General features: G+C 34.2%; 1 protein-coding gene and 1 pseudogene across 7 annotated transcripts in view; one reads left to right on the top strand and one right to left on the bottom strand.

Moving 5' to 3' along the window:
- Positions 1-12,512, bottom strand: part of LOC309662122 (ras-related protein Rab-5A pseudogene) — a 226,389-nt pseudogene that overhangs the window by 85,505 nt on the left and 128,372 nt on the right. The gene's annotated exons all lie outside the window — the stretch shown is intronic.
- The window catches only part of TBC1D19 (TBC1 domain family member 19), a 161,348-nt gene that overhangs the window by 96,327 nt on the left and 52,509 nt on the right, over positions 1-12,512 (top strand). For 5 of the 6 annotated variants that reach the window (XM_082464559.1, XM_082464564.1, XM_082464562.1 and 2 more), the window contains 2 exons: positions 4,803-4,877; positions 8,206-8,268. The exons of the other annotated variant lie outside the window; for it this stretch is intronic. In XM_082464559.1, the coding sequence (XP_082320685.1) occupies positions 4,803-4,877; positions 8,206-8,268 (138 nt within the window). The remainder of the gene's footprint in view (positions 1-4,802; positions 4,878-8,205; positions 8,269-12,512) is intronic. 6 annotated transcript variants of the gene reach the window in all.

Here is a 12,512-nt window from a genome sequence, read left to right as displayed (position 1 = left end):
TTGTGTGAGTTTCAGCAAATTCTGTCTTGTTCAAGTAGTTGATCCATTTCATCTAGGTTATCAAATTTGTGGGCAGAGAAGTGTTCATAGTATTCCTTTATTATCCTTTTAATGTCCATAGGATCTGTAGTGATGTACCCTCTTTCATTTCTGATTTGGGTAATTTGTGTCCTTTCTCTTTTTTTTTTTAGTTAGCCTGGCTAAAGGCTCATTAGTTTTATTGATCTTTTCAAAGAACTAGCTTTTTGTTTCAATTATTTTTCTCTATTGATTTCCTGTTTTCAATTTCATTTTATTTCTGCTCTAATTCTTATCATTTCTCTTCTTCTGCTTACTTTCAATTTAATTTGTTCTTCTTTTTCTAGTTTCCTAAGGTGGAAACTTAGATTATTGATTTTTAGATCTTTCTTGTTTTCTAATATATGCATGCATTCAAATCTATAAATTTCCATCTAAGCACTGCTTTTACTGCATCCCACAAATTTTGATAAGTTACCTTTTCATTTAGTTCAAAATATTTTTAACTTTCTCTTGAGATTTCTTCTTTGACCCATGTGTTATTTAGAAGTATGTTGCTTAATCTCCCTGTATTTGGGGATTTTCCAGTTATCTTTTTGTTATTGATTTCTAGTTTAATTCCACTGTGGTCTGAGAGCAGACATTGTATGATTTCTATTCTTTTAAATTTGTTAAGGCTATGTTTTATGACCCAGAATGTGGTCTATCTTGGTGAATGTTCCGTGTGAGCTTGAGAAGCATGTGTATTCTGCTGTTATTGGATAAAGTAGTGTACAGGTGTCCATCATATCCAGTTGATTGATGATGTTGTTGAGTTCAACTTCGACCTTACTGATTTTCTGCCTGCTGAATCTATTTCTGATAGGGAGGTGTTGGAGTTTTATTTCAATTGGAAATGCATGGTTTATTTAATAAATGATGCTGAAAGCCATCCTTCTGAAAGAAAACTCAGACCTTTGGCTTACCATATATAAAAATAAATTCCAGGTAGGTTATAAACATTTAAATTAAAAATATCAATTTTAGAAAAAACTAGAAAAATATTTGTATAAACATGTGATGTAGGAGAGCCTTGCCTAAGGGAAGCAAGAAAATCCAAAGCCATAAAGAATTTTTAAAAATTTGTCAATGTATACCATAAACAAAAATCAAACACCACGTATTAATTTGAAGAAAAAGTATTTGTAACACAAATGACAAAAGGTTAATCCTCATTATCAATAAAGAGCCTGACAAATTAATAAAATAAATGTAATCTAATAGAAAAATATGTAAGTCATTGAAGTGGAAATTCAAATGACCAGTAAGCATATGAAAGAATGTCAACTTTATTAGTATTTGGGAAAGTGCAAATTAATACAACAATAAAATAACCATTTTTCATCCATAGAAAAGTTAAAATGGTGAGGATATAGGTAAACTTTGTGCTCTCATGGGTTGCTGGTGGGAATTTGAATTGATACTTTTTTGGAAAGTAGCTAGGCAATTTGTAGTCCAACTAAAGATATATATGTGTGTGTGTGTGTGTGTGTGTGTGTGTGTATGGCCTTCAGCCTACAATCCTACCTTTGCCAGTTTATCCCATAGATACAAAAGCATATGTGCATGAGGATATTTATTGCAGTATTTGTAGTGACAAACAACTAGAAACAACCTGAGTAGCCATCTATAGGGGAATGGTTAAATAAATTGTGATACATCTGTAGCACAGCTTTAAAAATATTAAAGTGTATGTAGTTATTAAAAAGACATAGAGAGATGACCATGATATACACTAGAAACTGAAAAATAAGTATAGAATGATTCTATTTTATGTTAAAAAAAACAACTAAAACCCTTAAATATGATTATATATTTGTATAAGCATGGAGAAAAGTATGGAAGAATAAAAATTACAAATAATGTTACAAATACAATACAAATAACATTAGTTTCTTCAGTGTGGTGGGAGGGAAGAAGAAAAGATTATTAACTTTTTCTTTATCCAGCTTTATTGTTTCACTTATTTTAATGGTCATATATCAGTTTGTAATTTTAAACTCATTTTATTTTTAAAAAGAGACATAACTCTAAGCATCTTAGCTTTTCCACTGTGTTCCCTAGAAGACATTAAAGTATAATACTATGCCCTTTGCCAGTTGTCAAGGATTGGTATTTGAATTAGGTGCTGTTCCTGACTTTAAAAATGTTTTTTTGTTTTAGCCAGAGAGATGGATTTAATAAATACAATAGAAGGTAAATAAAATAGTAAAATAATTTTGCTTTAGGTAAGAAATCAAAACAACATGAATGAGAACAAAGTAAGGCTTTTTAATTAAAATTAAAATGACTAAAAATAGCCAGTAAATCCCCAGATTATCTTTATGCAAAGAGCACTTTGCCTCAAATCAGAGAACTGTGTATTAAGCATCTTTCAAGACAAAGAAATCGTGTTTCAGGAAACATAGGGTTGGACACCACCCTGCCAAGGCAGCTGCATGCAACAGACATTCTTCTTTGTCCCAGACGAACCTGTCCCACAACTCTTATTTGAGGGAATGTCTTCAGAAAGAATCACGTAGACTGGGGTGTACTGATGGAGCCAAGCAGTATTTGGATATGGGTGGAGACCAGGGCTAAGATGCCCAAGAGATGGATGGAGGGATTCGGAGGAACACAGGGATCAGCTGAAGTAGTGAGATGATATTTCCAGCTCTCTTTAACACAACCACTACCCATTTAGTCTTAACCTTTTTTTTTCAACCTTTATTATTTATTATGAACACCCCGACCAACTATTAGCCTGATGCTTAACTGGATTACGTCTTATGTCCCTACTCCCTCTCTCCCTTCCCCTGTCTTTTCTTCTTTTTCCTTTCCTCCTCTTTTCTCTTCTTCCTATCTTTCCTCTCTTCCTTCTTATTTCTTATTCTCTATTAAATTAAACATTAGCCAAATCTTATCACTGTTTAGAGTTAGATTTTCTAATATAATACCATATTCTCTTATTTTTTTAAAACTGATTTTTTTGCTATTACAATTTTTTTAATTTTTATTTTATATTGGAGTATCATTGATTAACAGTGTGTTTCAGGTGTACAGCAAAGTGATTCAGTTATACCTATACATGTATCTATTCTTTTTCAAATTCTTTTCCCATTTAGGTTATTACAGAATATTGAGCAGAGTTCCCTGTGCTATAACTGATTTTTATTTACTTTTTTAAAAACCTGGACTCAGATGTAAAGAAAAGTACACTGCTGATTCTATTGATCAATGTCATTAAAAGTCCTAAACCCTTATTATTGTCCATTAGCCAGATGAGATGAGAGCGTTTCTCATTATCTCTTGGAAACTTACATACCTTCTCAAGCTGTGCTTAAATCACATACAGGTTAACTGCATAGGATTCTGTATAGTTATAATCATTATATTTTGAACTAAAAAATGAGTAATAAAGGATTTTTCATCTAAAAAAAAAACCCTGATTTTTTTCGTATACTCTATGATTACTTTTACTACCAGGGCTGATTTAGTATGTTTAAACTTTTTTATTTTATAATAATTTAGATATTAGAAAGGCAGTATAGTGTAGTCATTCTGGGTCTTTATATAGGTTTTGGGGCTTTTCCGGGATCAAATCTTACTACCTTTGTGGCCTTGGACAGCAAGTTACTTCTTTCTCTGGGCCTCAATTTCTCAAATGTAAATGGGAATAATAATCATTGTTGAACAGTCTTATTTTGTTGGTATGGGATTAAATAGATTCACTCATGTGTAGTGGGATTAAATAGATTAACTCATGTGTAAAACAGTTCCTGACACCTAGTAATTACTTAATAAATACTGCATTTGCTATATTTTTCTTTTTCTTTTTTTAATAAATTTATTTATTTTGGGCTGCGTTGGGTCTTCGTTGCTGCATGCGGGCATTCTCTAGTTGCAGTGAGCGGGGGCTACTCTTCGTTGCAGTGCGTGGGCTTCTCATTGCAGTGGCTTCTCTTGTTGCGGAGCACAGGCTCTAGGAACTCGGGCTTCAGTAGTTGTGGTACGCGGCTCAGTTGCTCTGTGGCATGTGGGATCTTCCTGGACCAGGGCTCGAACCCGTGTCCCCTGCATTGGCAGGCGGATTCTTAACCACTGCACCACCAGGGAAGTCCTGCCTTTGCTATTAAAGTTAAATTACAGTTAATCAATTTAGCAAACATTGATTAAATACCCACCAGGTACCAGATTTTATCCTAAGGGATGGGAATCGGTATATTTATTGATCATCTACTATTGGCCAGGCATGGAGACTGTAGTAGTGAATAAAAAAAAGTCCTGGGAACTTCCCTGGTGGGGCAGTGGTTAGGAATCCGCCTGCCAATGCAGGGGATAGAAGCTCGAGCCCTGGTCCGGGAAGATCCCACATGCTGCGGAGCAACTAAGCCCGTGCACCACAACTACTGAGTCTGTGTTCTAGAGCCCGCGAGCCACAACTACTGAAGCCCGCGCACCTAGAGCCCATGCTCCGCAACAAGAGAAGCCACCGCAATGAGAAGCCCGTGAAGCCACCGCAGTGAGAAGCCCATGCACCGCAACGAAGAGTAGCCCCTGATGGCCGCAACCAGAGAGAGACGGCACGAAGCAACAAAGACCCAATGCAGCCAAAAATAAACAAATTTTTTAAAAAAAGTCCTTATCCTCTTAGTGTTTATAATACTATTAATGATCATTATTTATTAAAGGCATTATTTATTTGAGGCTGACTTTAAAATGTGATTGACTTTTAATGTTTTTGTTTGTTTAACTTTTAAATCTAGGATATCTTGTATTATGAGCAGCTTAAGACTAATGTGATACAACATGACCTTTTGGTGGACAGTTTAATTTATAAAGTAAGTAAATGTATACATAGTTTTTCCATTTCATTAATATCATTAAGCAATTATTTAGTCTTCAGCATGTAGGGATTGCACTATGCATGATGATACGTATTAACCTTGAAAAATAATTTTAAGTGATCATTATAGTTACAAAGTTAAGTTTGACCTTCAAAATTTGCAGTTTCTATTCAGTGTTATCTTCCTTCCCTTTGAAACTGTCCTCATAATCCTTTCCTGACCCTCCCATTTATTGATTAAGAGAATGATAAACATTTCCTGTCCTTAATAAATTCAAGTTTTCCACACAAACTACATAAAAAAGAAACTAAAAGGAAAATGAGATTATGGATTTTTTATCTTATTTGTCTCAGAATCTTTAGGGCCTGCTTATTTATTATATTGAAGTCATGTTTTACTTTTAATTTCTTTTAGTTTCTAGACATATAGTTAAGCACATCTCAAGTTTTATGATAAGGATTCATTGAGTTTTTGTTTCCAGGCATCTGATATTGAGACGAGATGCAGATGCTGAAAACGTGGTATAGGATATGACTGATTCTGGATTAATAATTGGGTTGTTTAAAAGACTTGGATTTTAGATTTAGAACTTGTAAGATAGAGGAGAAGGGCATATTATTCCAGATCTCAGAAACAGGGGAGAGAAGAACCTAAAGATTTGTCTGGGTAGAACATAACCAAAGTTAATAATAACAATGACTACTAGCATTTAATGATTGCTTACTATGTGCCATACATTGTTCCAAACTCTTTATATAGATTGTCATCTGATCCTGTTAGCTACCTTGGGTGGTAGATACCAGCATTTGGGCTGTAAATGATAAATGCATTTTTTCCTGGAAAAAAACTTGTATTCTGCAAAATCATGTATTAAAAATAACAGCTTATAGGAAAAATAGCACTTTTGTAACTAAAGTGCTAACAGAAACAATAAGTGGGAGATGAATTGGACAACTCAGGCAGGCTGCCCCTGCAGGAGTTATTAAAAATGTACAAAAATAATAAAGTGTAAATGCTAAAATAACGCAGATGGAAGTGGTGCACAGTGCCACTGGGGCTGCTGTTCAGGTGGGCACAAGAGGAAGTGCAGAAGCTAAGAGATGTGCAAGGCTGGGGGTGTGCCTCTCTGGAGAGGGGGCCCCCGTGCAATAATTCATTTTCTGCTCTCCTGAAATACAGTTATAAGGGCTCATGCCTGTGGAAGACTTTGTCCTTTCCTGCTGAAGGTTATAATTCTACTTCTGCTGTTCTGGCTTCCCTTTTTTAAAGAAAAATTGCTTATGAACCAACACAATTTTCATGTTATACTGCCATCATCCCTTACTCACCAGCCACATATTGATACATGTGTTGTAGCAAAACAGGAAGTACTATCATTTTACCATTTTACAGATGAGGGAACTGAGGTAAAGAAAGAGTAAAGAAATTTGTTTAAATTCATATATTAAATAGCAAAGCCAAGATTTGAATCTAGGTAATCTGACTTCACAACTGTACCTTTAACCACTGCGCTCTACAGAGAGGGAAGATGAGGAAATTTAAGAGGATGCAGTCTTCTGATGAAAAGTCTTGACTCTCACAGAAGTTTTTACATAGATTTGGATCACAGGTACTACTATTAACTTTGAGGTCAAATGATTGTGCTCAGGGGATTATTTTAGCAACAGCCTAAGAGATCTTTTGGGCTTTAAGACCTTCAATCTCCTTTCTGTTCAAATGAGAGAAGACTCACAAGAGAAGTTATTCAAAAAATCCAAGAGTGCTAGCAAGAGAGTTCTCTTTGCTACCAACAGTTAGAATTTCAGTTAGAATCAGTAAAAAAAAAAATCTGTCAGTTTCAGATTTCAGTTAGAATCAGTAAAAAAAAAAATGTCATGAGAAAGAGGTAAACAGTTTGTGTCTGAAGAATTGAAAATAAGTTCTGCTAGAATCAATCCTGACTGTCCACAACATGAGTGTTTTAAGGAAGATATCTGTCTCTGGTTGTTTCTGACTTGTGTTAGTTGAGCTCTGCTGATCTTATTGGAGCAACTCCAAACATTATTAAAGTCAACCCTTGAGGAAATGAGCATTTTAAAATTGTTTGAAGTTTCATTACAAGTCCCTTTGGCAAAGACTCATTTTTAATTTAACTGAAAGTAAAGTAGAATTATTTTAGTGATTAAAGAAATTAATGAAACAAGGCAATGCTTATATACAGAACACCATCAAACCCTCCCTAAGCTAAAATATCTAATGGTTCTCTCTGGACTGTGTTTTTTTTCCACAAACTTGCCTTGAATCCACACCATCTACAGTTTTCCACCACTTGCTATGATGAACAGTTGATCTGTCAGTTTATATCAGGGTTTCTCAACCTTTTCTTCATTATTATCCCTAAAGAGAAAATTTTCTCTAATATAAAAAAATTAAATACCAAAGAATAAGATTTTGGTGGGTAAGGATAAGCTTTGGAGGTCCACAAACCATTGTACTATGTAAAAGTTTTTGATCCCCAGGAATGAAGTCTCACCCCTTAGAGGCAATATCATCCTCATTGAGATTGCGTGATCTCTACCTCTGCCCACGTTGTGACTTAGACTGGCTCCTTTCTTTTCTCTTAGTCTGCGTCTTTCAGTTTTCCCAAGCTTAACACACATTCACTACCTCCAGAGTCATCCACAGCTCATTTCATCCTCCTGTAATTGCTGCTTTGATCAGTAGTCTGATTGAATTTTGTAGGTTGAGCAATATTATCATAGATTTCTGCAATATTTCTTTGTAACTGTTCCAATATTTCTACTATGTATGTTTTCTTGCTGGTGAGATTGAAGATGAACATTGTCTAGTTTGTTTGTTTGTTTGTTTGCTAACAAGCAATGACTTGCAAGTGAATAATCACAAAAACATGAAAGATTTTTGGTATTTTGAGGGAATGGCAAGAATGTGGGTTTGAATAGTGGAAGATGAGATTGGAACAGTAATTTGAGGCCAGATTGTTATGGTTGCTTTTGGATGTTGTGATTGCATCTCCTTTTCTAATTTTAAGACACCTAAATATTAGATTTAAAGGAGATAAAATTGAAATAAATAATAAAGAATTACTAATGGAACCAAAAAAAGTGTGAACAATTTGAAGTCAAATAATGTATCACTTATATGAGCCAAGTAAATTTATAAGTTTACCTGTGATAATTCCAATGATAAAATCTAATTGAGAAGTTTATAATCATACATAAAAGTAAAATCATTGCAGTATTATTTCTAGATGTTGCATTTATGTCTTAGTACTATAGACATATTCATTTAGGTTCTCTTCAGTGCTCTCTACTTTTAATTATAGGATGTGAAATTGACAGCAAGCAATGATGATTATTATTTTGTATTTGAAGATTATTTATATCAGGTAAGTTGAAAAATTAAAATATGTAATGTTCTTGTTTTAAGTTCTCTAACTCAGGATACTTTAGAAGATATCTCTTTTGTTAACTGAATCTTCCTGAAATTCACTATGTTTATTTTTTATCAAATTAAATGTTCTAAGTTTGGGATAAAGTTAATTTTTGTTCTTACATGGGACTAGGTAGGAGAATAAGAGCTACATATCTGCTCCAACCAGGAGAGGTATATGCACAGATTTTTTTTTTTATATATATATATCAACTCTTTTGTAGATTCTATTCCCATACAGGTCATTTCAGAGTATGAGCAGAGTCCTCTGTGCTGTACAGTAGGTTATTATTAGTTATCTGTTTTATATATAGTAGTGTATATCTGTCAATCCCAATCTCCCAATTTATCCCTCCCCCCCATAACCATAAGTTTGTTTTCTACATCTGTGACTCTATTTCTGTTTTGTAAATAGGTTCATTTGTACCTTATTTTTTTTTTTTAGATTCCCCATATAAGCAATATCATATGATATTTGTCTTTGTCTGACTGACTTCACTCAGTATGACAATCTCTAGGTCCATCCATGTTGCTGCAAATGGCATTATTTCATTCTTTTTTATGGCTGAGTAATATTCCATTGTATATATGTACCACGTCTTCTTTATCCTTTCCTCCATCAATGGACATTTAGGTTGCTTCCATGTCCTGGCTATTGTAAATAGTGCTGCAATGAACATTGGGGTACGTGTATCTTTTCGAATTACGGTTTTCTCCAGATATATGCCCAGGAGTGGGATTGCTGGATCATATGGTAACCCTATTTTTAGTTTCTTAAGGAACCTCCATACTGTTCTCCATAGTGGCTGTACCAATTTACATTCCCACCACAGTGTAGGAGGGTCCCCTTTTCTCTACACCCTCTCCAGCATTTATTGTTTGTAGAGTTTTTGATTAGGCACGGATTCTTAAATTGAATGTCCAGTTCATATTTCAGTCATCCCAGGATGTTCAGAGAAAGCATTTTACATGATAGTTTTCTATTAAAGGCCTTGAATAAAAAATTAAATGTTTTGAAATCAGTTTGAAGCATTGTGATTACTCTTTGATCATTTCATATGCTGATATTGTAGGTGTTTGGATTTACCTAGGTCTTTTTCATATCTACTAAAATAGAAACATCTTATCACAAATAGGAAATATGAAATTTATGTAGACTTGCTTAAATGATATACTTTTTTTTAAAGATCACACACACATAGATAGATAGATAGATTAATAATTTGATTTTGAGTGAATGTCAGCATGTGTCATGGAGAAAATATCTAGATTCCACATGACAATTTCTGCTTCATTAAATGTAAATCAGTCCCAGCTGTCTGGATTAGCAGGTTTCTAATTGGTAATAGTGGTGGTAGTTGTGTGTCTGTTTAAGAAAAGAGTTAAATAAGATTCTCTCAAGAAGGTTTAGTTAATCATATATTCCAAGAACTAAATTCCAACGATTTTATAAAATTTATTTATAAAGATAAAATTTGAAATAACCCTGGAAACAATTTTAAGGAAGTTTCGGTGATTTCAAATCTGCCATTAATTTTTTTTAATTTTAAAAAACAGTAAAGATTTAAAATCCCATTCTTTAACATAATTAAAAGTTGGAAAATACAAAAATCTAAAAGTTTATTTACTTATCTAGCTAATATGTAGCCTGGTACCTAATTCTTAGTACTCAGTAAAATTTTGAATGTACAGTAAAGTTAATGCTTCATTTATATATTAATGTTTGTTTCCATACTTAAGAAATATTGAGTGGAAATGATTAGTTTTGGTATTGTATCACAAGGAGGTCCACAGAACCATCCCTAGCAGAAAAGTCAAAATCAGTGAAAATTATTTAAAAAACAAAAATATTTAAAGTATCTGGAAGCTGTGTTAAGGCCATACATGAAGACAGCAACAAAAACAAAAACAAAAAACATTTATTCAAGAAAAGCTACTAAATCTCAGAACAGTCTGTAGCACTTGAGTCGTGATGCACTCTCTCCCTCCCCTCACCCCCAGATCATCATGATGGAAGCTTCAATTCAGCTGAGTGTGGCCAGGAAGATGGGGTTCCCTTTCCCTATAACTTCTAGTCAAGGGCTGCAGTATCTCTATATGAGGGTCAGGTAACCAGTATTTCTCATACTCCTCAGCTCTGTGTTGCAGATGCTAAATTCCAGAAGAATGCTGCCAAGAAGTCAGGAGTTCCCTGCCTCCAACTCATAGGGCAGACCTCTGTGGAGAGCAGGTTTGAGTAACCTCCATATTTGTTTTCCGTAGTGGCTGTACCAACTTGCATTCCCGCCAACAGTGCACTAGGGTTCCCTTTTCTCTGTACCCTCCCCAATACTTGTCTTTCTTTGTCTTGTCTTTTTGATGATAGCCATTTTAACAGGCCTGAGGTAATAACATATTGTGGTTTTGATTTGTATTTCCCTGATGATTATTGATGTTGAGTACCTTTTCATGTACCTGTTGGCCATTTGTATGTCTTCTTTAAAAAACTTCTATTCAGTTCCTCTGCCCATTTTTTAATTGGGTTTTTTTGTTTTTTGCTATTGTGTTGTAAGAATTCTTAATATATTTTGGATATTAACCCCTTATCAGATATATGATTTGGAAATATTTTCTCCCATCCTGTAGGTTGCCTTTTCATTTTGTTGTTTGTTTCTTTTGCTTTATAGAAGCTTTTTAGTTTGATGTAGTCCCACTTATTTATTTTGCTTTTGTTGCTTGTGGTTTTACTGTCATATCCAGGAAATCTCTGTGAAGACCAGTGTCAAGGAGCTTTTTTTCTGTGTTTTCTTCTAGGAGTTTTATGGTACAGGTCTTACATTTAAGTCTTAAATCCATTTCACATTCATTTTTGTGAGTGGGGTAAGATACGAGTCTAATTTCATTCTTCTGCATGTGGTTATCCAGTTTTCCCAACCCTATTTATTATTGAAGATACTATCCTTTCTCCATTGAGTATTCATGGCTCTCTTGTTGACTATAGTTGACTATTTATGTGTGGTTTATTTCTGGGCTCTTGATTCTGTTCCGTTGGTTTCTGTGTCTATTTTTATGCCAGTGCTATACTATTTTGATTACTATAGCTTTGTAGTATAGCTTGAAATCAGGAAGTATGATGCTTTGTTATTCTTTCTTGAGATTGCTTTGGCTACTCAGGTTCTCTTGTGGCTCTATACAAATTTTAGGATTGTTTTTCTATTTCTGTGAAAAAAATGCCATTGGAATTTTAATAGGGATTGCATTGAATCTATAGATGGCTTTGGGTAGTATGGACATTTTAACAATGCTAATTCTTTGGATCCATGAACATTGGATATTGTTCCATTTGTTTGTGTCTTCTTCAGTTTCTTTCATCAAAGTCTTGTACTTTTCAGTGTACAGATCTTTCACCTCCTTGGTTAAATTTATTCCTTAGTATTTTATTGTTTTTGATGCTATAGTGAATGGAATTATTTATTTCTTTTTCAGATGTTTTGCTGTTAGTGTATAGAAACACAGCTGTTTTCTGTATGTTGATTTTGTATCCTGCAACTTTACTGAATTCATTGTTTAGTTCTAGCAGATTTTTGGTGGAATCCTTAGGATTTTCTACATATAAGATCATATCATTTGCAAATAAAGATAATTTTATTTCTTTCTTTCCTGTTTGGATGCCTTCTTTTCTTTTTCTTACCTCATTGCTCAGAGTGGTCTTGTAAAAACACCAGTCAATTCATGTTACTTGTGAGATTAAAACCAAAAAGACCAAAATCCTTCATGAAGCCTACATGACCCTGCGTGCACTGGTCCACCTGTTCAGCCTCATTGTTCACCTCTGCCCTGACACTCTGGCACAGTGTATTCCAACCACTTTGGTCTTTTACTCCTCAAGTTCACGCTACTTCTTTCTACCTCAGGGCCATGAGACCTGCAATTCCTTTGATGTAAAAGACTGTTACCCTCCCCTCTTCCTCTAATAAATTCCTATTTTTCCTTCAGCTCTCAGCTAAAATATCACTTACTCACAAATACCTTCCCTGACCCACTCCCTGCTTCCCAACACAAACACACACACAAAGTCATGGCCATCTAAAGTATGCTTTTAAAGTCCTTTGTAGTATTTTTCATACTTTTTATTTATAGTACTTTTTATAGCTTATTTGATTATTTTATAATTTCCCCCCATAAATGTTTAGTATTATGACACTAAACATGAATACATAA

The sequence above is a fragment of the Balaenoptera physalus genome (genome assembly GCF_965194825.1).
Source record: "Balaenoptera physalus genome assembly, chromosome: 5".
NCBI classification, from domain to species: Eukaryota; Metazoa; Chordata; class Mammalia; order Artiodactyla; family Balaenopteridae; genus Balaenoptera; species Balaenoptera physalus.
Note: the sequence above shows the minus strand (reverse complement) of the source record. Positions and strands in the feature narration are given on the sequence as shown.